The 22,147-nt window shown below is 40.5% G+C and overlaps 1 protein-coding gene across 6 annotated transcripts; it reads left to right on the plus strand.

Annotated features, from left to right (window-relative positions):
- The first annotated feature begins 2 nt into the window (after nucleotides 1–2).
- GSKIP (GSK3B interacting protein) lies at nucleotides 3–20,952 on the plus strand. Of its 6 annotated transcripts, none has more exons than XM_034642238.1 (5): nucleotides 3–129; nucleotides 8,168–8,228; nucleotides 14,475–14,733; nucleotides 17,491–17,694; nucleotides 20,341–20,952. In XM_034642238.1, the coding sequence occupies exons 3-4, from the start codon at nucleotides 14,476–14,478 to the stop codon at nucleotides 17,650–17,652; spliced, it is 420 nt and encodes a 139-aa protein (XP_034498129.1). In that variant the 5' UTR covers nucleotides 3–129; nucleotides 8,168–8,228; nucleotide 14,475; the 3' UTR covers nucleotides 17,653–17,694; nucleotides 20,341–20,952. The 6 variants fall into 6 exon arrangements, with proteins under 6 accessions (XP_034498129.1, XP_034498130.1, XP_034498128.1 ...); XM_034642239.1 differs by having other exon boundaries at nucleotides 20,463–20,952; XM_034642237.1 differs by having other exon boundaries at nucleotides 17,491–20,952.
- The last annotated feature ends 1,195 nt before the right edge of the window (nucleotides 20,953–22,147 follow it).

The following is a 22,147-nucleotide window of genomic DNA, read 5'->3' on the forward strand; positions in this document are numbered from 1 at the left end:
GGAGAAGAGGCGGGAAGGGAGCGGTTCCGGCATCGAGGGGGCGGGATGAGGGCGGGAGGCGGGACGGCGCCGCGGGTCGGCTCCAGACGCCTTGCGAGGGAGGAAGAAGAGGACGCCGGCAGCGCGCAGGTGAGCTGCCACCGGGCAGGAGGCGGGCCGGCGGCCGCCGAGAGAGGCTCGGGGGCGGCCCTGGGGTCCAGCGAGCGGGACGCGGTGCAGCGGGCCGGGCCGTGAGAGGCGACGGCGGAAGGGGCCCGGTGCCCGGGTTAACAGGGGTCTGGGGGCGTGTCTGGCCTGGGCCGTCCGGTCACTGGGGACCCCGACCCCGGAAACGGGCGCTCGGAGTGCCGCCGGCCCCAGGCCGGGGGCTGCAGCATCTCCCGGTCCCAACCTGCCACCGCGCCCCCCCACCCCCGGTATTGACCGGTGCCCATTGTCAGCAAGTTATCCGCCCCCCGCCTCTTTCAGGTATTGTTTCCAAAGCTTCATCTTCGGTACTGTTTGCCTAGCGGGTTGCAGTTTACAGAGCGCTTTCTTCGTGCTGGGTGTGCTGCACCGGCCGCCGGGAAACTTGAGTTGTGGGGGCATTTGTGGGCAGCACTGCTTTCTCTGCTCAATGCCAGAGCCTCCGGACCCGGCGGAAACCTGAGCGAAGTCCTTGTGCTGCTCTGGGAATCTGCGCCACCGTGTTCCTGCCTTTTAGGGGGCAGCTCCTGCAGAGGCCGAGCCTCCCTTTAACTTGGTCAACCCCGAAAGGCCTGCGTGCGGGTGTTCGGTGCCCTGGAGGCCAGATGCCCGGGGTTAGAACCCAGACTAGCCCAGCTTGAGTAGGGGACAAACCTAAACAGACCACTGGTACGGAAGGTTTCGTTAGGGGTAGCGAATTAAGACGACGGGTTTCAGAAGATTTTATTGCTACGTAGATAACTTCTACCAAGACAGCCCGGAAATGTTCACAGATGAAACAAGCTCGGGTTCCCCTTTCCACAACCACCTTTGCATTTGAGAACCAGTGTGCTCTCTGGTATATGTAGTTGCTTAGATCGTTGGTACCCCTCATTCTTTGTAGATTTGTCCCAAGCGTTCTCAGTAACTTCAGGTCCCTTACTATTCGTTCATTCAGAAATATTTGTTAAGGACCCGTTAATTGAAGGTCTCCACAGTTGGTGATGTGGAAAAGGTAGAAAAGAATTCAAGGAGTTTATGTTCTGTGGTGAAAAGGCCATTCCTTTATTCAGTAAAGATTTGTTTGTTGCCTGGTATGTACCAGGGACTGTTTTCAGTGCTGGGGATAGAGCAATGAACAGATTAAACCCCGGGCCTCATGAAGCTTACATTTTATTGAAGGGAGGGGAAACAGACAATAATTAAATATATCATAGGCCATGTGCTGCTAAGTGCTGTAGAAAAAAAGTAAAGCGGTATAAAGAGAATGGAGAGGGAAGAGATTTGCCACGTTTTTACAGAAGAGGTAAGAGAAGGCCTCTCTTATTTAATAAGGCGATGTTTTAGCAGAGTCTTGGAGAACTCTGGGAAGCAAGACATATTATTTTCCGACGCAGGGGAACAACAAGTGCAAGGCCCTGTGGCAAGGGCATGCTTGGTGAGTTCAAGGAGCATCAGTGGGGCGTGAAGTGAAGAGGAGGAGAAGCTGGGGGTTTGGGTGAGGGCAGGCCCCATAGGGCCCTGTAAGGACTTTGGCCTTTTACTCTGGGTAGTTGAATGGGTTCGAGGAAGAGGAGTGACATAATCCGGCCTATATTTATACGGGATCATGCTAACTCCCGTGTAGAGGTGGGAGGACCAAAGGAGAAAAGGCCAGACCAGTTAGAGAGAGATTATTGCAGGAATCCAGGCGGCAGAAGGCAGTAGCTTGGACTATAGTAGTTGTGGTCAAGGTAATAAGAAGCAGTTAGATTCTGGATATATTTTGAAGATGATAAGTAAGACATGTTTAAGAATAATAATTGCATTTGCCATAAAAGGAGCATAAACAAGGTGATGAAAAGGTGGAATCTCATCTGGCAGAGAAGTAGAATAGGCCTTGTAAGGTTTGAACTGGACTTTTGGCAAATTGACTTCTTTCTTTCAAGTCCAAGCGTTAAGTGATTTCCTTTGGAATAGAGAATTGCATTCAGACTGTCCATGGAATGCCTGGAATTTCGAATATCAGGAAAGGAAAATAAAAATGGAAAGATTTTATAATAAACATGCTCCCTTCCAGTGTTACCCCTGTTGCCTTGTATGTTTTATGCTTTCTAGGAGAAAGTCAGCATAGTTGTTAAGGCTTAGGACCTAGCATTATTATACTTTCAGCTCAAATAGGGTATGAACTCATCCTAAATCACAGTGCTATTTTTGTGTTTTATCAAAGACAGAGTACTATCACAAAATGTTAACACCTAGTGTTAATTAAATGAAGAAGGTGAAGAAACATTGTCGACCAAACAAATGCTGTCAACTTTTTAAGAATTCTGTAAAAGGCTTTGAAGTGACAGGTTAGAAGCTACGTACCAGAGCTATGTACACCCTTCAAAGAAATCCGTGTTAACGTGTGAAACGAAAGAGAAGTGGATGACATGCCTGCTGTTGGCCTTTTGAGACTTGCACTTGAGGTAACAGGAATATGATGTTAGGGCTCCCGTGTTGCATGGTTCTGGAAGCTGTACAAGACGGCAGCAGCTACAGCATTTACGTGATGTAAAAAGCACCAAACTCAGAGTTAAATGGCTTGAGTTTCAGAGTCAGCTCTTCTTTAACGATCTTTTTATAATAATAACCAGATAATATTTCTTGAGCTTAGCACCATGCTAAACACTTTCCATCTGTACTTGTGGTATCCCACTAGGTGATGCTGTGGTTAGCTTCATTTTAGAGAGGAGGAGTATCTTACCAGAGAGATTTGAGTATCTTGCCCCAAGTCCCAGAGTAGGTAGCAGAGCTGAGATTCTTGCCATGTTCCAGGCCCTTTAACCACCGCACCTGTTGGCTGACCACTTCTTGTTCATATTGAGTGGATTTTCCAGACTGTGATATATGATACAAATAAAAAGTCATCCTGTTTAAGATACTACGTTCTAGCCCTCTGCTGAGTGTTTGAATGTCACCTATAAAGTCAGATTCTCAAAGTGAAAATTGGAAATCTGTATGCTGCTCTTGAAATCATTCTGCCTCTATTCTTTTTTTTTTTTTTTTAATTTTTTTGAGAGAGAGAGCATGAGTTGGGGGGGGGGAGTGCAGAGGGAGAGAGAGAAGCAGGCTTCCCCCTGAGCAGGGAGCCCGATGCAGTGCTCCATCCCAGGACCCCAAGATCGTGACCTAAGCCAAAGGCAGACATTTAACCACTGAGCCACCCAGGCACCCCTGCTTTGGTTCTTTTGTTATGCTATATAATTGTTGTCATCAAGGACAAATCTACAGTCTTTTTTCAGCACTTCGATGGTGTCAATTTATGATGAAACACAACAAAGTCTATTAAATCAAGTAGAGAATAAAGAACTTAGTGATAAATACCTTGATAATCAATTTATCAGTCCTCTAAAACACTAACATAGCACTAAAATTCTACCCACAGATGAAGTAAGAGCTGGTTCCTAGGGGCACCTGGGTGGCTCATTCGGTTAAGCTCTGCAGCTCAGGTCATGATGCGTGGTCCTGGTATTGAGCCCTGCATCAGGCTCCCTGCTTGGCGGGGAGTCTGCTTCTCCCTCTCCCTCTGCCTCGCTCCCCTGCTTGTGTGCACTCTCACGCTCTCTCAGATAAATAAATAAAATGTTTAAAAAAAAAAAAAGAGCTGGTTCCTAAATAATTGATGTATGATGTTTTAAGGAATCATCTTGGAAACTTTCTACAAGGTGACGCAGTCTACCAGAATAACTGATAGCATCCATAAGCTATTCAATATTTTGAAGGTGCTGGCAGTGGAATATTGCTCAGAACCTGAAAAGGTGGCAATTTAGAGTCAGAAATGGAAAGCAGAGAGGTTTTCTATTTTATATCTATTTAGATATTGATTTGTCTTATTTTGCTTGTAGTGTGCTTTATATTAAATATAGTACCCAGTCCTCTGTGTAACCTAGAGGATTACATGGAAAGAAAAAACTAAAGCCTGGAGGGTTTTTTTAAGCATTCAATTTTTGAGTCTTTTCTTAGAATCTCATTTCTAATTTCTGGTTTTGAAGGAAAGGTTGTTTACAGGGGTGTAGTGTTGCTGCTTATTTATAGTTTACAAGGCTTCTCAAATTAACACTATCTGTATATTTCTTCACTGTTAGCTCCCTCCATAACTGATTTGTTATTACTTAGTCATGTATATGTGTCCCCATCAGTGTTGGAAGTAGGATGCAGAGTAATTTTACAAATTAGTATATAAATGAAAAAAATACCACTTTTATTGGAATTACAAATACAGTGTATTTGTAATATATGATGATTTTGATTTTAAGTTTTAAAATTTTGGTGGTGCCTGGGTGGCCCAGTCGATTAAGCATCTGCCTTCGGCTCAGGTCATGATCTCAGCGTCCTGGGATCCAGCCCCTCATCGGGCTCCCTGCTCGGTGGGGAGCCTGCTTCTCCCTCTCTCTCTGCCTCTCCATCCCTCCCCCCCCCAGCTCTCTTGCTCTCTCTCTCTCTCTCAAATAAATAAAATCCTTTTGAAAAATTTAAAGAAATTTTTTAATTTCAAAACACATCTTAGAGCTATTGAAAACAGATTAAATGTGATGTTAACAGAAAATAAAGATTAAACTAGCTTTAGCTTTGGCTAATTTCTAAATGTTGCTAATTATAATTAATCAACTTGATTCATCTTTGCTTTCAAAACTCTTGTTTGAAATGCAGATAAATTCAAACCTCTCATTCCCCTTGAAACTGAAGCTACCGGTTACTTTAACTATCTCAATAGCTTGGCTTCTTTTAGAGTGTTTCTGCTTCTATACCTTGTACTTTCCAGTATATCACATTTTCAAAAGACTCTTGTCTTATTGCAAACATAACACATTTTCTTTTCACCATAGAAAAATTAGAAGATAAAAATTTAAGAGGTAGGGAATAAAGGATTTACTAATCCATATCTCGATAACCGGTTTCATGAATCTTCCAAAAACACCACAGCCCCTAAATCATACCAACAGGTGGAGTAAGAGCTATCACTAATTACCTTAGCTTTTTACAAAGAAACAATACACTAACTGAAGTGGGAAGAAGCATAAAGACCTAGGGAGATCCAACTCAGTATGAACCTGCTACCCTTCTACTAGCTTCCACCTCTGCTCCTTAACTTCATACCCCCAGACCCAATGCCTGGAATTTTAAGCTTTTTGAGTTAATTTCTTAGGGAAGAGCAGTACTTCTTTTACTATTCACTCAAATATTTTCTATCAGAGGCAAAGGAAACCCTAGCGGTGTGGAGGCATAACCTGAAGAGGGCATGGCTTAAGGCCTCCATTTGCTGTAAAGTTCTAGGCAATTTTGCATCATATTTCATAGTATCGTTACTATAACAGTGATGTGTATTTGGGGAGAATGTCTACAGTGTTTATCCTAGGCTTTGTATGCCCCTTGTCACAGGGCCAAGTATCACAGCTTGAGAAGCAGAGAGTTCACATTTTTTCTTTGGTTTATTCATTCAGAAAATATTCAGTGAAGGGGCACCTGGCTGGCTCAGTCAGTAGAGCATGTGACTCTTGATCTCAGAGTGGTGAGTTCGAGCCCCATGTTGGGTATAGATTATAAATAAATAAATTTTAAAAAATATATTCAGTGAAGACCTGCCTTATGCGTGACCCTATGCTGGTAATGTAGACATCAGAGGCCTTGATTTGCGATGAAGTGTGAAAACCTACGGCAGTACTAATGCAAAGGAAGAAGGTTATAGTGATTAACTCTTGAGATCAGATGCAGAATCCTGAAATAAATGTGTCCGAGCTGAATTTTGAAAAACTAAGAATCCAAAAGTACAGCTGAACTTTGAACAATGCAGGCACCAACTCCTCCCATGCAGTTGAAAATCCAAGTATAACTTTGTTTTTCAAGTATAACTTTGACTCCTCAAACTCTTTAAATAGCCAGGTATTGACCAAAACCCTTACCACTTACATGAGTAGCCAATTAACACATATTTTGTATGTTATATGCATTATACACTGTATTCTTAACAATAAAATAAAGAAAAGAAGATATTATTAAGAAAATTATAAGGAAGAGGGGCACCAGGGTGGCACAGTCGGTTAAGCCTCCAACTCTTGGTTTTGGCTCAGGTCATGATCTTGGGGTTTTAGAATTGGGCCCTATGTGGGGCTCCATGCTCAGGGCAGAGTCTACTAAGACTCTCTCTCCCTCTGCCTTTCTCCCCCAACTCTAAAATTAAAATACCATTTCATATGTTTAAAAGGCTTGAGAAAAGACTGAGCAAATTAGAGATGTGGAAAATATGTTTTTTAAAAAGACTCAGGTAGAAGAGATAAGACACTGCAGAAGAAAAGATTAGTGAATTTGAAGATATAGCAATAGAAGCTATTCAAGTGAAATACAGAAAAGAGACTAAAAATGTGGAGGAAAAAAAAAGGAGTAGGACAACTTCATTTAGACTAATCATGAAATTTGAGTCCCCGAAGAGAGGAGGGACAGATCAGTGTTTGAAGAAATAAGGGCCAAAAATTGTCCAGATTTGCTAAAAACTGTATAAACCCACAGATGCATGAGACTCCACCCCAAGCAAAAGAAATCAAGAAAACTACAACCAGAGGAACAAAGACAGTGACATCAGATTTCTCATGGGAAATAATGTAAACAAATTAATAGTAGACATCTTTAAAATCTTGAAGTGGGGGGGGAACTGTCAACCCAGGATTCTTACCCAGCAAAAATAACTTTCGAAACTGAAGGTGAAAGGAAGACTTGTTTAGATATAGACAAGCTGAAAGAATTCATTAACAGCAGACCTGCACTACAGGAAATGTTAAAGGAAATCCATCAGGCAGAGGAATATGATACAGATCATAGATGCAAAGGTAAATAAACACAAAGGAATTCAAAGCACCAGAAATAGAAATTATGTGGTTAATATAAAATACATTTTTAAAAATATTTCTTTTTTAAAGATTGTATTTATTTGTCAGAGAGAGAGCAAGCACAAACACGGAGAGCAGCAGGCAGAGGGAGAGGCAGGCTCCCCACGGAGCTAGGAACCCAATGCAGGACTCGATCCCAGGACTCTGGGATCATGACCTGAGCCACCAGGCATCCCAAAAATACTTCTTTCTTATTACCTAAATCGCTGAAAAATTGACTTTTTAAAACAAAAATAATATGTATTATGAAGTTTCTAACACGTAGAAGTAAAATACAACAAAAATAGTACAAAGGCTATATAGCACACTCTTGTAAGGTTCTTATGCTATACATGAAGTGGTATAATATCACTTCAAGGTTGAAGGTAGACGGTAATAAATTATGTATAGTATAAACTAAAGTAACCAATAAAAACACGCAACAAAGAGTTAGTTCATAAGCCACCAAAGGGCATAAAATAGAATCCTAAAAGGTGGGCAGTCCAAAAGTAGGCAGAAAAATAAGGAAAAGAGAAGAGAACACAGATGGGCACAAATAGAAAACAGCAAAATAGTAACCACATCAATAATTATAGTAGTCATGTTAAATATAAATGGTCTAAACACTACAATTAAAAGGTGGAGATCGTCAGATTGGATAAAAAATCAGGACCAAACTATATGCTGCTAAAAGAAACCCACTTTAAATATAAAGACTGTTGCTGTTACCATTTACAAAGAGCTTGAAAGAGGCTCTTCTATCCAAATCAAATTCTCCTTTCTGGGTAGCAGCACACTTCAGATTGGGCCATCTGTATCATTCCTCTCCTAACATTGTCCTTGCATTAGACTAGTTTGGCTAGTCTCCTTAGAATTCCTGCCACACCCTGTGCAGACTCTTCCTTATGCTTTGTTCCCTATGAAGAATTCTTCACAACTCGCAAGTCCTTTCTGCTTTCCATAACCTCACCTGTGCTCATTCAGGACCAGTTTTGACTGATCTGTTCCATGAGTCAAAGTCAAGCCCCATCATAACTGACAATTATGTCATAGATCACAGGATGTCAGCACTCTCAAGAACAGTAAAGAATTTCTTGTCTATTCCCCTTATTTTATAGGTGAGAAAACCATGAGTCCAGTGAGGTTACGTGGCCAGCCCAGGTTCATACAAGTTTAGTGGTAAGTTTGTAATAGGACCAAAACATATCATTACTTTCTCTAATTACCTGCCACTCACAATTAAGTACATTTCTTAGGTTGTAATTATGATGCATGTGCATAGCATTAATATTTATGTACATATTTCACGTTCTTGCCTTATTTCCCAAATTAAGCTAACCTTTTTTTTTTTGATTTATTTATTTTAGGGGCGCCTGGGTGGCGCAGTCATTAAGCGTCTGTCTTCGGCTCAGGGCGTGATCCCGGCGTTCTGGGATCGAGCCCCACATCAGGCTCTTCTGCTGTGAGCCTGCTTCTTCCTCTCCCACTCCCCCTGCTTGTGTTCCCTCTCTCACTGGCTGTCTCTCTGTCACATAAATAAATAAAATCTTTAAAAAAAAAAAAAAAAGATTTATTTATTTTAGAGAGAGAGTGCGAGGGAGAGGGAGAGAGAGCATCTCAAGCATACTCCCTGCTCAGTGCAGAACCTAACTCGGGGCTTAGTCCAGGACCCCGAGATCATGACCTGAGCCAAAATCAAGACTCGGACATTCACCCAACTGAGCCACCCAGGTGCCCCACCAGTAGACACCTTTAATTAGTATTCTAATGCTTAAAGAAATGCTGGATATGTAGGTGCACGGTGGGTTATATTTGGTAATTATGATATATGATAATTAATAAACTTAGAGTCTGAATTGACAAGATCACAAAACGTAAGAATTCATTACTTCTTACCATTTGAAACAAGAGGGTTAATTCCCCTCCATAGAGTAGCTAAGATTCAAAATATTTTTTTCTAGGGGTGCCTGGGTGGCTCAGTCAGTCAGGCATCTGCCTTTGGCTCAGGTCATGATCTTGGGGTCCTGGGATTGAGCCCCTCATTGGGCCCCCTCCTCAGCAGGGAGTCTGCTTCTCCCTCTCCTTCTGCCACCCCCCACCTCTCTGTCTCTCCTTCTCTCTTTCCTCTCCCTCTCTCCCTGTCTGAGTAAAACCTTTTTTTAAAAAAATATTTTTTCTAACATGTATTTCCAAATCTTGCTACTCATATATAAAATAAGCTTAATTTAGTACGTTTATATTTACTGATTTTTTTCAACCCTAATATAAATTCAGTTCCTTATCATGTTACCCACAGGTGTTCACAAAGGTCTATACCTATGCTGTCTGATACAGCAGCCATTAGCGATTTAAACTTAGAAGAATGAAAATTAAATGAAATTTGAAATTCAGTAGCTCAGTCACTCTAACCAGGAGCTTGTAGCTACTGTCTTGGACAGCACTGATCAAGAATGTTTCCATCATTGCACAAAGTTCTGTTGGTCTAGAATTTGTTATATAATGATAACTTGTTTTGCCTGCAGAAAGGGAAACCAAAGATTTTTACCAGATTCATACTGATGAGAGAGCCATTCCGGTAACCAGACAGCAGCTCTAATGTGTCAAGAGTAATTCTAGTGGTGTCCCTTCACCAGAACGGGCACGCATTTCCTCATCTATGGTGCAGGCCTCCACAGTCAGGTATACAAGATAATCCACTGAGAAGTAAGAGAAAATAAGTTTATAGATCATATTTTACCTTCTATTTAAATTCATATTTATGTATTGTAGTAGAATATGTATGTAAATAAATATACACATCATGGGGTATCTGCTCAAAGTATTTTTAGTTGCTGGGATGCATCATCAGAAATGTAGAAGCCATTTCTTTAGTGTCCCATTGATAAAGCCACCCTGTGGCTTGGTGGTTTACTGCCGTAGCTCCAGCACTGTCACCACTAGCTGCCTTCGTGTTTGGTGGTGCCTTCATGGCTCTGTGTTCAGTCTCCTCCAGGGAGGATCTGATTGGATAGGCCAGTTACCACCCAGAATCAAGTAGCTGGACAGAGCTCTTAATTCAGGATGGTTTATAGACCCCTTGCCAGCCTTGAGTTGATACCTTTAATTGAAACACCATCCCCAGTACATTTTGCTGTGATCATGGTCCTGGAGTTACAGAATACAAAGCATGAAACTATCATTAAGGAATCTTTCCGAAGAAGGCACTTAGCTTGGCAAGTACTCTGGGCATTTTTTAAGAGATGTAAACTGCCTGGTACTGTACATTCCCTGTCCAATGTGTTTATTAAAAATAAATTACAGCTTCCAAAAAGGAAGGTCAGAAAATGAGGTCTCTTGGACTGCCTTCATACTCCTTTCCTGCTAATAGGGTGCACGCACTGTGGTAGACAGGATAATGGCCCCCAAAGATGTCTATGTTTTAATCCCCAGAAACTGAATGTGTTACCTTATATGATAAAGGGAACATTGCAGGTTGGATTAACTTCAGGACCTTGGACGGGACATATCCTGGATTGTCCAGGTAGGCCCAACCTGAGCACAAGGGTCCTTGTGAAAGGGATGCATGCCCATGTGAAGAGTCAGAACAGGAAGGTGTTACTACAGAACCAGAGAGTGTAGTGATTTGCTTTGAAGGTGAAGGAAGGGACCATGAGGAATACAGTCAGCTTCTAGAAGCTAGAAAAGTCAAGGAAACTGGTTTTCTTCTGAAGGCTCCAGAAGTCATGCATCCCTGCTGCTACCTGGATTCTAGATTTTTTACCTCCAGAAATATAAGAAAATACATTTGTGTTGTTTTAAGCCACTAGGTTTGTGCTTAATTTGTTACAGCAGCAATAGGAAACTAATAGAGACACATAATGAAATTCACATTCTACAGAGCTTTTATTAAGCACTTTCTGCATGGCAGGCTCAAAAATATCAGTTCCATCTTTTAAATCTCTTTACTTTTATGAAGCTGTTGAAGAGCTAGATCAATCACTACTTTTCATTTTGGGTCGGCTTCTAAATCAATTAGGATGCTGTCAGTTGCCAGTAAGAGAATGGAAATTTGTTGGACTCAATAACTGAAAAATGTGAAGGTTGGTCAGCTGGCAGGACTCTGGCTCCCTTTCGCTGTGAATCTCTTGGCTGTGTTCGTTCCCACTGTCAGCATCATCCTTGGGCTAGTGTCCCCGTCTCAGGATGACTACCAGGAACACCTGGGGCTGTGCGCTCAACTGCTCTGGATTGGAGTGACTGGGAGGAATTGACGTGTTGACGAGGGTAGTCTTTACCCGGGACTGGAGTCAGTCTCACTCACATTATTTCGTTACTTTGCTCAGTAAGGGAAGAGGGCGTTATGATTCCCCTAAGAAAATCTGGGTGCTATTAGGAAAGGGAAAGAGTATTGGTAATAATCAAGAGCCTTTATAATGGATAAAAGATATAATATCTTGAAGTAATACTAGTGTAAAATGTTATTAACTTGTATAGTGCTTCAGTACTAAAATGTTTCATTTTCATGTGTGTGTATCATTACCAGAAGTTCTGAATGTGTTTTTTTCTGTATCATGTAAAGACTTTTTTTTTGGAGAGAGAGAGTGAGTGAGCACGGCATGAGCAGCCAGCAGGGACAGAGGGAGGAGAATCCCAAGCAGCCTCCATGCCCAGCACAGAATCCGACATAGGGCTTGATGTCACGACCCTGAGATCATGACCTGAGCCGAAATCAAGAGTCAGATGTTCAACCAACTGCACCACCCAGGTGCCCCAAGACGTTTTAGAAAAAATCTTCTAAAAGTTTGCAGTTAGGAAAGTTGTCTCTTTTTTTCCCCATTGGTGCAAATTATTACATAGCAACAACTTGATGACATACTTTCCTGACCTGTGAGGGATTCTTCCATTCTGGTGTTGGATTCTTCGTCTTTCTCCATCATTAAGGTCCTAATTGCAGTGAATTAGACTCCTGCTTTAAAAGCTTGTCAACAGGCTTTCTCATGTAAACATCTTTTTTATGTAATGGTTATTATTTCTGACATTCATAATTGAGGTACTTGATCACTTAACCAAAACAAAGATGTTCAGTATTCGTGATGTTAAGAGACTGATAATGAACAGTTCCATTCCAAAATCTTCAAAACTGACTCTCTAAAAAAATTAAATGGGCTCTTTTCTTATACATAAACCAAGTATAATATTAAGGAGCATAATGATTATACCTTAAAATGATACCTAATGATTCTACCTTAAAAAGGTAGAAATTTGGGGTGCCTGGGCGGCTCAGTTGTTAAGCGTCTGCCTTCGGCTAGGGTGTGATCCCAGGGTCCTGGGATCAAGCCCCGCGTCGGGCTCCCTGCTCTGCTGGGAGCCAGCTTCTTCCTCTCCCACTCCCCCTGCTTGTGTTCCCTCTCTCGCTGGCTGTCTCTCTCTCTATCAAATAAATAAATAAAATCTTTAAAAAAAAAAAGTAGAAACTTTTAGAAAAACAATTATTTTCACTTTCATATATATATATGTCAGTATTAGATTCCAGTTATCTGAAAAATTGCTCCAGCAATAATTGATAAATTTATAATTAACTTCCTAGTAGTGAGCGACTGATTCTGTAAAGTACCGTGGAAGACAAGGTAAAGGAACCTTAAAGCATATCATTAGTTGGAATAGGATTGGAGGAATAGATTATTAGTACATTTGCTATGCAAGTTTTTGAAATGGCTTGACATGGTTTATCATAAACTGCCTTTAGCAAATGGTTTGCCTTTAATGATGGCAAACGATGTGCAGCTACAGGAACTCTAACTCTTTAAGATTTTTGTGAGTAATTTTAGAGCAGCAGCTATACAGAATTCTCTAAACTCTAAAAAATACGCAGAAAAATCTGCCAGAGAATTTGATTCACTTTCTCTGAGGTGGGGTCAGTGGCCAAAGTAAAAACCACTAACTTAGAGGATTTTGAGTATTACAAATAGGGCACAAGTCAGTAACTGTAGAAAAAGAGATGGAATTTTTAAGATAATAGAGAAATTGTATAAATGCTCATCCCAAGTTGAAGAGTCCTACTACATTCAGGACCATGGATGCTTAATCCAGTTCAGAGAAATGAAAACTTACTTTTAAAGCCTGCAGCTAAAAAGAAAGCATATTTTCTTCTGAAAAAACCTGCATTCCAGTGCAATTTGACATTCATTAACTTTTCGCATTCATACATTTTGAATTTTAACAATACTCACTGCTACCGGAGTCAGAGAAGAGAAGCTAGAACTCCATAGCAACCTGGCAGGGATGTTGGATTGAGTTAGCCTGAGAAATAATGTTTTTCAAATTATAATATTTGGATGAATTCAGAGAAGTAGTAAAAACATGAGTCAGTCGTTCAATAAATGGTGTTGGGACAGTAAGCCATCCATTTCAAAATTAAAGCTACACAATAAATTCCAGGTGGATCAGAAAGTTAACTATACATATATTGAATGAGAACTCAAAACACAAGAGGTTTTTAAAATGTAATCATGGAGTGGAGAAGGCCTTCGTAAGGCAAAACCCCAAATCCAGAAGTCATAAAAGGAGCCATTGAGAAATCATGTACTATGGTAGGTAAAGATTTGAATTCTGATTTAATGATCTGAGTTCATTTCCGTTTCTGTTTTTTACAGCTATATGATCTTGAAACTAAGACTGCCCTATAAATATGAAAAAGATGTTTAATCAAAGGAATAGATACTCAAACAGTGAGGCATCATTCTTCACCTCTCAAATTGGGAGATATTAACAAGGATTTTAAAGAGGGTAATGAAAAAGTGTCATCCCTCATATTCTATTCGTGGAAGATAAATCAGTATAGGCTTTTTTTGAAGGTGAATCAGCAGTATCTATTGAAAGTTAAAATGAGCATACACTTTGACTCAGCAACTTCAATTTTAAATATCTATCCTAGAAAAACAATTACACATTAAAAATAACTATGGGGGCACCTGGGTGGCTCAGTCAGTTAAGCATCTGCCTTCAGCTCAGGTCTTGATCCCAGGGTCCTGGGATCGAGCTCTGCGTCAGGCTCCCTGCTCAGCAGGAAGTTTGCTTGTCCCTCTCCCTCTGCCTTCAGCTCCCCCTGCTTGTTCTCTCTCTCTTTTTCTGTCAAATAAGTAAAATCTTTTAAAAAATGAAGTGTGTACTAAGATTTTTACTGAGGCATTGTTGGAAATAGCTGAAAACTCATATTCTGAATTAGTATTACTGTGGGAATTAACCTTTTTGGGGAGGAGTGGAAAACAGTTGTTTTTTGAAAATCTATACACATCTGTGAAAAACAACTGAAAATGGTTTTAGACAATATTTTCTGTAAAAGTTGCTAGCTAGTTAATGTTTTCTATTACGGCATAGTTCCTTTTAATCAAACAATAATATTTGGAATGTCTTCTATAAACATGTTTTATATCTACTCCTTCGCAGAATGGAAACAGGCTGTAATCCCGTGGAGCTGAGCAGCATGTCAGGGTTTGAAGAAGATGCAGAGCTTAATGGTTTTGAAGAAGCTGATATGAAAGACATGAAGCTAGAAGCCGAAGCAGTTGTAAATGATGTTCTCTTTGCTGTTAACAACATGTTTGTCTCAAAAAACCTGCGCTGTGCTGATGATGTGGCCTATATCAATGTGGAAACAAGAGAGAGGAACAGATACTGCCTGGAGCTCACTGAAGCAGGGCTAAGGGTAAGTCGCTTTTCTCTCTGGAAAAAAAAAATTTTTTTTTTTTATTGCTATCTCTACCACTGTAGGCGGGAGATGGGAAGAGTGTTAACTGAGAACGCAGCACTCAGCAGCTCCAATTTCTTTTTTAAGATTTATTTGTTTGTTTGTTTGTTTGTTTATTTATTTTTAGAGAGAGCAAGCAGGTGGGAGGGGCAGAGGGAGAGGGAGAGAATCTCAAGCAGACTCCATGCTGAGCATGGAGCCCGACACCAGGCTCGATCTCACAACCCAGAGATCACAGCCTGAGCCAAAACCAAGAGGTGGACACTCAACTGACTGCACCACCCACGTGCCCCAAGATTTTGTAAGGAAAGCTTTTTTCCCTAGGAATTCTCATTAATTCTAAAGTCTTTTGGTCAACTTGGGGAAATTGGATTTTTTGAAAAAGAAAAAACTTGATTTGCAGTATTATTTTGTTTTGACCATCACCCCCCAAATTAATTTATTTCTTGCCTATAGCTAAATATGTCTGCCAAAATTAGGCATTCTGTGCACTGAGTGAGTTTTGCAGTCACTGTGTTGAGGATCTTTTCCAACCTCTTACAAACTGTCTGTTCTACTAAAACAGCATCCCTGACTGCGCTGTTCTCTAGCTGTTGGATCAGAACTAAGTCACAGCAGAATACTTTGCCTCCAAATTTGCAAGAGTGTCTTTTCCTGTGGGTGAGCTTTTCTAGGCAGTCACCTCTCATCACCCTTTGAATGAGAATCCTGACTTTGGAAAGCCCTTCCCAAGAGCAACTAACTATTTGAAACAACAAAACTTACTGGGGTGCCTGACTGGCTCAGCCAGTGGAGCGTACAACGCTTAATCTCGGGATTGTAGGTTTGAGCCCCCACCTTGGGTGTAGTGATTACTTGAAAATAAAATCTTTAAAAGATAATAACTAGAACAACAAAACTCACCGTTAGGAAAATTTTTGACCTGAACAAAGGAATAGATACTAGAAATTCCACAATTTAGTTTTTGACTTTAATACTTAGCAGTCTGGGTGAAAGACCTCTGACTTTTCTGTTTCTGTACCTAAGAGTGGCCCCGCAAAGTTGCACAGTTATCATTAGGTACAGGGCAAGGCCGAAGCAAGTAAGAGTGTCATACAATATTAAACAAGGACACAGACATCTTGTTATTTCACTAGGTTCAGTTTGCTTGGAAGTATATGAACCATGTGTCCTATGTATTCGTTGACAGGCAGTCACCTCCACTGAAGTAAATTGCAAGGCTAACCTCTTCACTACTTCCGGTTCCCTAATAACTGCCACGTCGGTAGCTCCTTAGCTTAGGGAGTAGTACCTGGATTAACTAATCTTTGTGCTCTCCTTCCTAAATCCCTAAACTTGTGCTAAAAGCATGTACAGAAGTCTATAGAAGTGGATCTTTAACAGAAATAGGCAAATCAAAAGTAGAGATAAATGACCCTGCATAAATTAATTCTGTCTTGCACTGATTGACTCTGAGATGGCTGTGGGAAGGTAGGAAAGGTTCTGATCAGAGTCAGAAGCCTAACATGGGAAATCAAGTGATCTTGGGTAAGTCATTCAACCTCTCTGAGTCCCTGCTTCTTTATCTCTAGCGTAGGGATTAGAAAAAGAAAGAAAACTAAAAAGCGTTTGGGGGATGCTTATATGAATGGTTTGCAGAAAGATCTAGATCCCTTAAAAACCTGGCACATAAGTATTCCAATATTTGTTCTTGCAGTCTTATTTGCTTAACTTTTATTGAGCAACTATCCTGGGTCAGGAATTGGAAATCAAACCATGAGTAAGGTATGATCCCTGTCCACTAGGAGGACTACAGACTAGCAGGGAAAAGAGGGGCAAATGGAATTGGAGTGCACAGAGAAAGTGCTGCGACACAGCATGGTTCTGAAGAGGTGTGACTCATTGTCCTGACTGTCTGCCTCTGCTTGTCATATAAAACAAAACAACAACGCCAACGCCACTTCTACCATAAACTTGCATCTTCTTGGATAGGTGTCTTGGATAGATGTCATAAAAAATTAGAGTTTATCTAGGGAATTCACAAGCTTTAGTCAAATCAACAAAAACTAAGTTGATTTTGCCCTAACGCTGTGCGGGTGAACAAGGATAGATCTTTTTGGGGACAAAAGCTTTCACTGTGTGTAAAGAAAACACACCACACACACACACACACACACACACACACACACAGAATAGCATTCCCTTTTATCTCACAGAGTTGAGCACTTGTTCCCCGTCAGGTAAGTAATGTGTTAGTAATGTTAAATTAGTAATGTAACTAATTGTAAAGCAGGATTGAAACTATAAACAATTTTTAGAACTCTTTATAAAAGAGTTTAAATAAATAATGATAAAAATATGGACAGATAATATATTATCTATTCTGGTGCCTTGTTATGGTTGATCCTCACTAGGTGTGGGATTAAATAGAAGGGTGTTTCAGTCTATGAAAATGAAATACTGGTTCTGTGTAGCTTTTTACATTCCTTCTGACATGCCTTTTTAGGTTCAGGAGTAGGTAAACTGAACCTTGTACATTTTGAGAAAAAAAATGATAAAGAGGGCATTCTGCTGGTGGTGTTCCTCTATGTTTCAGATTGCTTAGAAGATGTGCATATTCTAACTGTTGATTGAGAAATTGTGTCATTCAAGAATGGCCCCAGTAAACGGCTGGTGTTTGCTTTCTGTACCAAGTTAAATCTAGTTATTTGATTCACTGTTGCATTTCTCTTGCAGGTGGTAGGTTATGCTTTTGACCAAGTGGATGATCACTTGCGCTTCCCCTATCATGAAACCGTCTACTCGCTGCTGGACACGCTCAGCCCTGCCTACCGGGAAGCGTTTGGAAACGCGCTTCTGCAAAGACTGGAAGCTCTGAAGAGGGATGGACAGTCGTGACGACGCTTTCTCCTTCTGGAGGGGCTGCTGCTGGTACAAAAGGTTGACATAAAGCTTGAAATGCTTGCATGTGTCAGAGTAGAAAATGCATCTTTAGTTTTATGTCCATTTCTTGCTTCAAGTTTAGGCTTCTGACTCAGATATTACTGACTAATGAATTGTCTTTCTTCGTTTCCGATTCATGAAGGGAATCCTGAGGCCATTGCTGTGACCCCGTTATCAAGACATTCAGATTTCTTTGTATAGTATCTCTGCGTTTCAAAGCCTAATCAGTATTTCATTCTGTTATTACAGGACTTTGATGCTGCCAGCACGCTCTCTTATATAGGAGATTCTAGATTTGCACAGTAATATACAGGAATTAAAATGACCTAACTTCAAACTTGGATTCAGCTTGCTAAATCAGGGGTTTACTACTAGCTTGGACTGACTTTGTAGTAATTATTTTGCTACTAGCCTTACTGGAAACAAACTATCAACTAGTTTCCCCTGCACAAATTTTGAAATTCACTGCTTCACTTAATCTATTTATATTACTAATATGGACTGATAAAGATGAATTAATTATATATATATATATATTACTTAGCTAGTATTAAATGGAAAACAGGTACTGAAATAATAGTTCTGTATTCCTTGTTTGCGACAGCCAGCCAACTAAGAGGACAAACCGTTAGCAAATGAATGTAATAATTACTTGTTTCCAAGATATTGAAGCACATAAGCAAATATAGGAACAGGCTCCACTTTTCTTAACAAAAAGCATCTTCAGTGTATGTGTGTGTGATTTACAAGGAAGAAGATTCTGATTTCCTAGAAAACAATATTTTGGCCTGTGTTGATTCTTATTATGAATGTTTATTTACATAATGTACAGTATATATTCAGAAAGTATTTTTGCTTCAATGTTTCCTTTCTATAATGCCGTGCTTTGGTATTCCCATAGCGCCCCACCTTCCCCAGCAGATGGACAGTATTCTGTCTCGATGCTAAATCTACAATGTAAAATGTGTGCATTGTGTGGGTTTGAAACCAAAGGATGAATGAAGCATTCAGAGACTTAATATTTGAAAAAGGGAGGCTCTGTTTTTATATTTTATTACAGGTACTAATATTTATAAAAATGAATTGTACCATGCTGCTACATGTTTTCAAGTACACATTGAATACTGAGGATTGGAGAGTCGATTTTTTAGTAGTAATCTAAAGCAGCAGCTGTAGAAATGTTGAAGTAAAATTCTGCATCGGGACGCACCTTCATAATTTGTCATTTGCAGACTTTTTAAAATCATTGTTAAGTAATGGGTACTTTTAGGCTCTGAAGAGCACGTAGACCAGATTGAAGTTCGGTTTGGGTCAGTATTCGTCGTCAGAGTTCATCAGGATGCTTTAACTACGTTCGGTAAACACATGTCCATTCGCAGCTTTTTTTCAGATGCTAACTGGGCAGTGAAGTCCAACTGCAGGTCAGATTTTCTCACGCTTAATCTCAGGCTAAATAAATGTAAAGGATATCTGTAAAGTTCGAATAAAATTCTGTTGACTCATTTCGAGTTAAGTATGAAGAAAAGTGATTGTATGTTCAAAAATTGACATTGTTCATTTTGTGATAAATGGCTGGTTCCAGGACCAGGAGCTTCCGTGGCCATTTTTGAATTCCGTGCGGTTACATGTTACTGTGAAGTGCTTTGCTCTGTCATTATGAAAGAGGAACAGAGAGAGAAGATATTCATAAAACTGTACAGATACTAAGACTTCTATTTCATCTACCTTGAGTAAAGAATTTAATCGGATAAATTAAGCCTCGATTTCACTTCCCAGAGAAAAAGGGAAAAAAAGGAAAAACCTCTAAATAAGTAACTTCTACAAATCAGTAAGAAAACAAGAACAATGGGCATATAATATGATCAAACAACTCTAAAAAATATATAGATGTCCAGTAACCACTTGAAAGATATTCTACTTGACCAGTAATCCAAGAAAGAAAAATAGGGTTTAGCTCTGGGTTTCACCTAATAATTTAATAATCTCCATTATTTAGGGGTGCCTGGGTAGCGCAGTCATTAAGCATCTGCCTTCGGCTCAGGGCGTGATCCCGGCGTTCCGGGATCGAGTCCCACATCGGGCTCCTCCACTGGGAGCCTGCTTCTTCCTCTCCCACTCCCCTGCTGTGTTCCCTCTCTCACTGGGTGTCTCTCTGTCACGTAAATAAGTAAAATCTTTAAAAAAAAATAATAATCTCCCTTATTTAAATATAATGATAACAATAAGGATTTAGTGAGGGGCACTCCTACATTCTGTTGGAGAATATATCGATGAAACCTTTCTGAAAAACATTGGTAATAGAGCCTTTACAAAGCTTGTAACTTCTGAACCAGTAGTATCCTAGCAAACTAGCATAGGGAAGTGATTCAGCAGAAGATATACTACAAGGATGTTCGTTTTCTCTAATGAAAAAATGGAAAGGCTCTAAAAAGTGGTTGCTATGCCACATGCTCTTGATGGAAAAATATGCAGCCATTAAAAATCATGGAAAGAATGGCAACAGGAAAAAATGATACTACATGATAAAAAAGGATATAAAACTATGGTCTATTTTTGGAAAATCTGCAATGTTCTACAATGTTAATATAGCTATCACTAGGTGGTAAGATAGGTAATTTTCATCTCCTTCATACTTTCTCACAGTTTCTGCATTAGCCTATATGCACTGATCGGAGGGGAAATACAGTGGATCCAGGGTTTCAGCCAGCTAAAGAACCTCTCTCTAGCAAAAGCACCAAACTAGGTTGAGTTGTGTTTGCTCCTAGGATCCTTGAAGAAGCAGTAGGATGATGAAGACAGAAGAGTGCCCGCCTCCTTTCCCATGATGACACCCTCCCCACCTCTAGGTCATCAACAGCAAATCAGCTACCATTGGTGCCCTGGCCGTTAGCTTCCTCCATCACACGCCACGCAGTTCTGTCCGGTGTTCAGAAACACAGAATGTGTCAAGGGGAGCGGGGTAGAAACACAGATTCCAACATAGGCCACGTCGACTTCAGAATTCTGTCTTCAGCCCCTTTGTTTTGTGGATGCCATAGCTGAGACTTGGACAGATGGAGGGACTTGTTCTGAAGCCCACCTGTGAACACGAGTTGGGTCACACCCCAGTCTTCTGTCTCACCAACTATCCCTGTCCAGTGTGTGTTGATAAAAGCATCACCCGAACTCTTTGGTTACAGGTGCACATCATTTTATTGCACTTTACAGATAATGCAGGATTTTTTGTCACAAATTAAAGGTATTTTATTATGGTGATCAATGATCTTTGATGTTACTATAATTTGGGGAGGGGTGCCACAAAACCCATATAGGATGGTGGATTTAATTGATGCATTGTGTTCTGACTGCTCCACTGACCAGCCATTTCCCTCTCTCCCTCTCCTTGCACCTCCGTATTCCCTGAGACACAACACTATTGAAATTAGGCCAATTAATAACTCTACAGTGGTCTTTTAAGTATTCAAGTGAAAGGAAGAATTGCCCATCTCTCACTTTATATCAAAAGATAAAAATGATTATGTTTAGTGAAGGAACCATAGAAAGCCAAGATAAGCCAAAAGCTAGGCCTCTTGCACCAGTTAGCCAAGATGTGAATGCAAAGGAAAAGTTCTTGAAGGAAAAAGGGCTACTCCAGTGTATACATGAATGATAAAGCAAAGCAGCCTTATTGCTCATGGGAGAAAGCTCTAGTGTTCTAGACAGGGGATCAACCAACCACAACATTACCTTATGCTAAAATCTAATCCAGAGCCAGGCCTTAACTCTTCAACACTATGAAGGGTGGGAGAGGTGAGGAAGCTGCAGAAGAAAAGCTCAAAGCTAGCAAAGATCGGTCAGGAGGTTTAAGGAAAGGCAATGTCTCCATAACATAAAAGTACAAATGAAAGCAGCAAGCTATCAAGAAGATCTAGCTAAGATGATTAATGAAGGTGGCTACACTAAACATTTTCAATGTAGATGAAACAGCCTTCCATTGGAAGAAGATAACTTCTAGGACTATGATAGCTAGAGAGAAGTCAATCCCTGGCTTCAAAGGACAGGCTGATTTGTCAGGGGTTAATGCACCAGTGACTTTAAGCAGAAGCCAATGCTCATCTGCCATTCCAAAAAATCCTGGAATTATGCTAGGGACTCATGGGTGGCTCAATAAGTTGAGAGTCGGACTTCGGCTCAGGTCATGATCTTAGGGTCCTGGGATTGATCTCTGCGATGGGGTCCACACTCAGCATGGAGTGTGCTTGTCCCTCTGCCCTTCCCTGTGCTCGCTTGCTTGCTCTGTCTCTCTCTCAAAATCTTAAAAAAAAAAAAAAAAAAAAATTGTGCTAAGCCTGCTCTGTGCTCCAAAACAGAACTACTAAGCCTGGGTGACAGCGCATCTGTTTATAACATGGTTAGCTAAATATTTTAAGCCCCTGTTGAGACCTGTTGGTAAAAGAAAAATTCATTTCAA

This window comes from Ailuropoda melanoleuca, chromosome 14 (assembly GCF_002007445.2).
Source record: "Ailuropoda melanoleuca isolate Jingjing chromosome 14, ASM200744v2, whole genome shotgun sequence".
In the NCBI taxonomy this organism is placed as follows: Eukaryota; Metazoa; Chordata; class Mammalia; order Carnivora; family Ursidae; genus Ailuropoda; species Ailuropoda melanoleuca.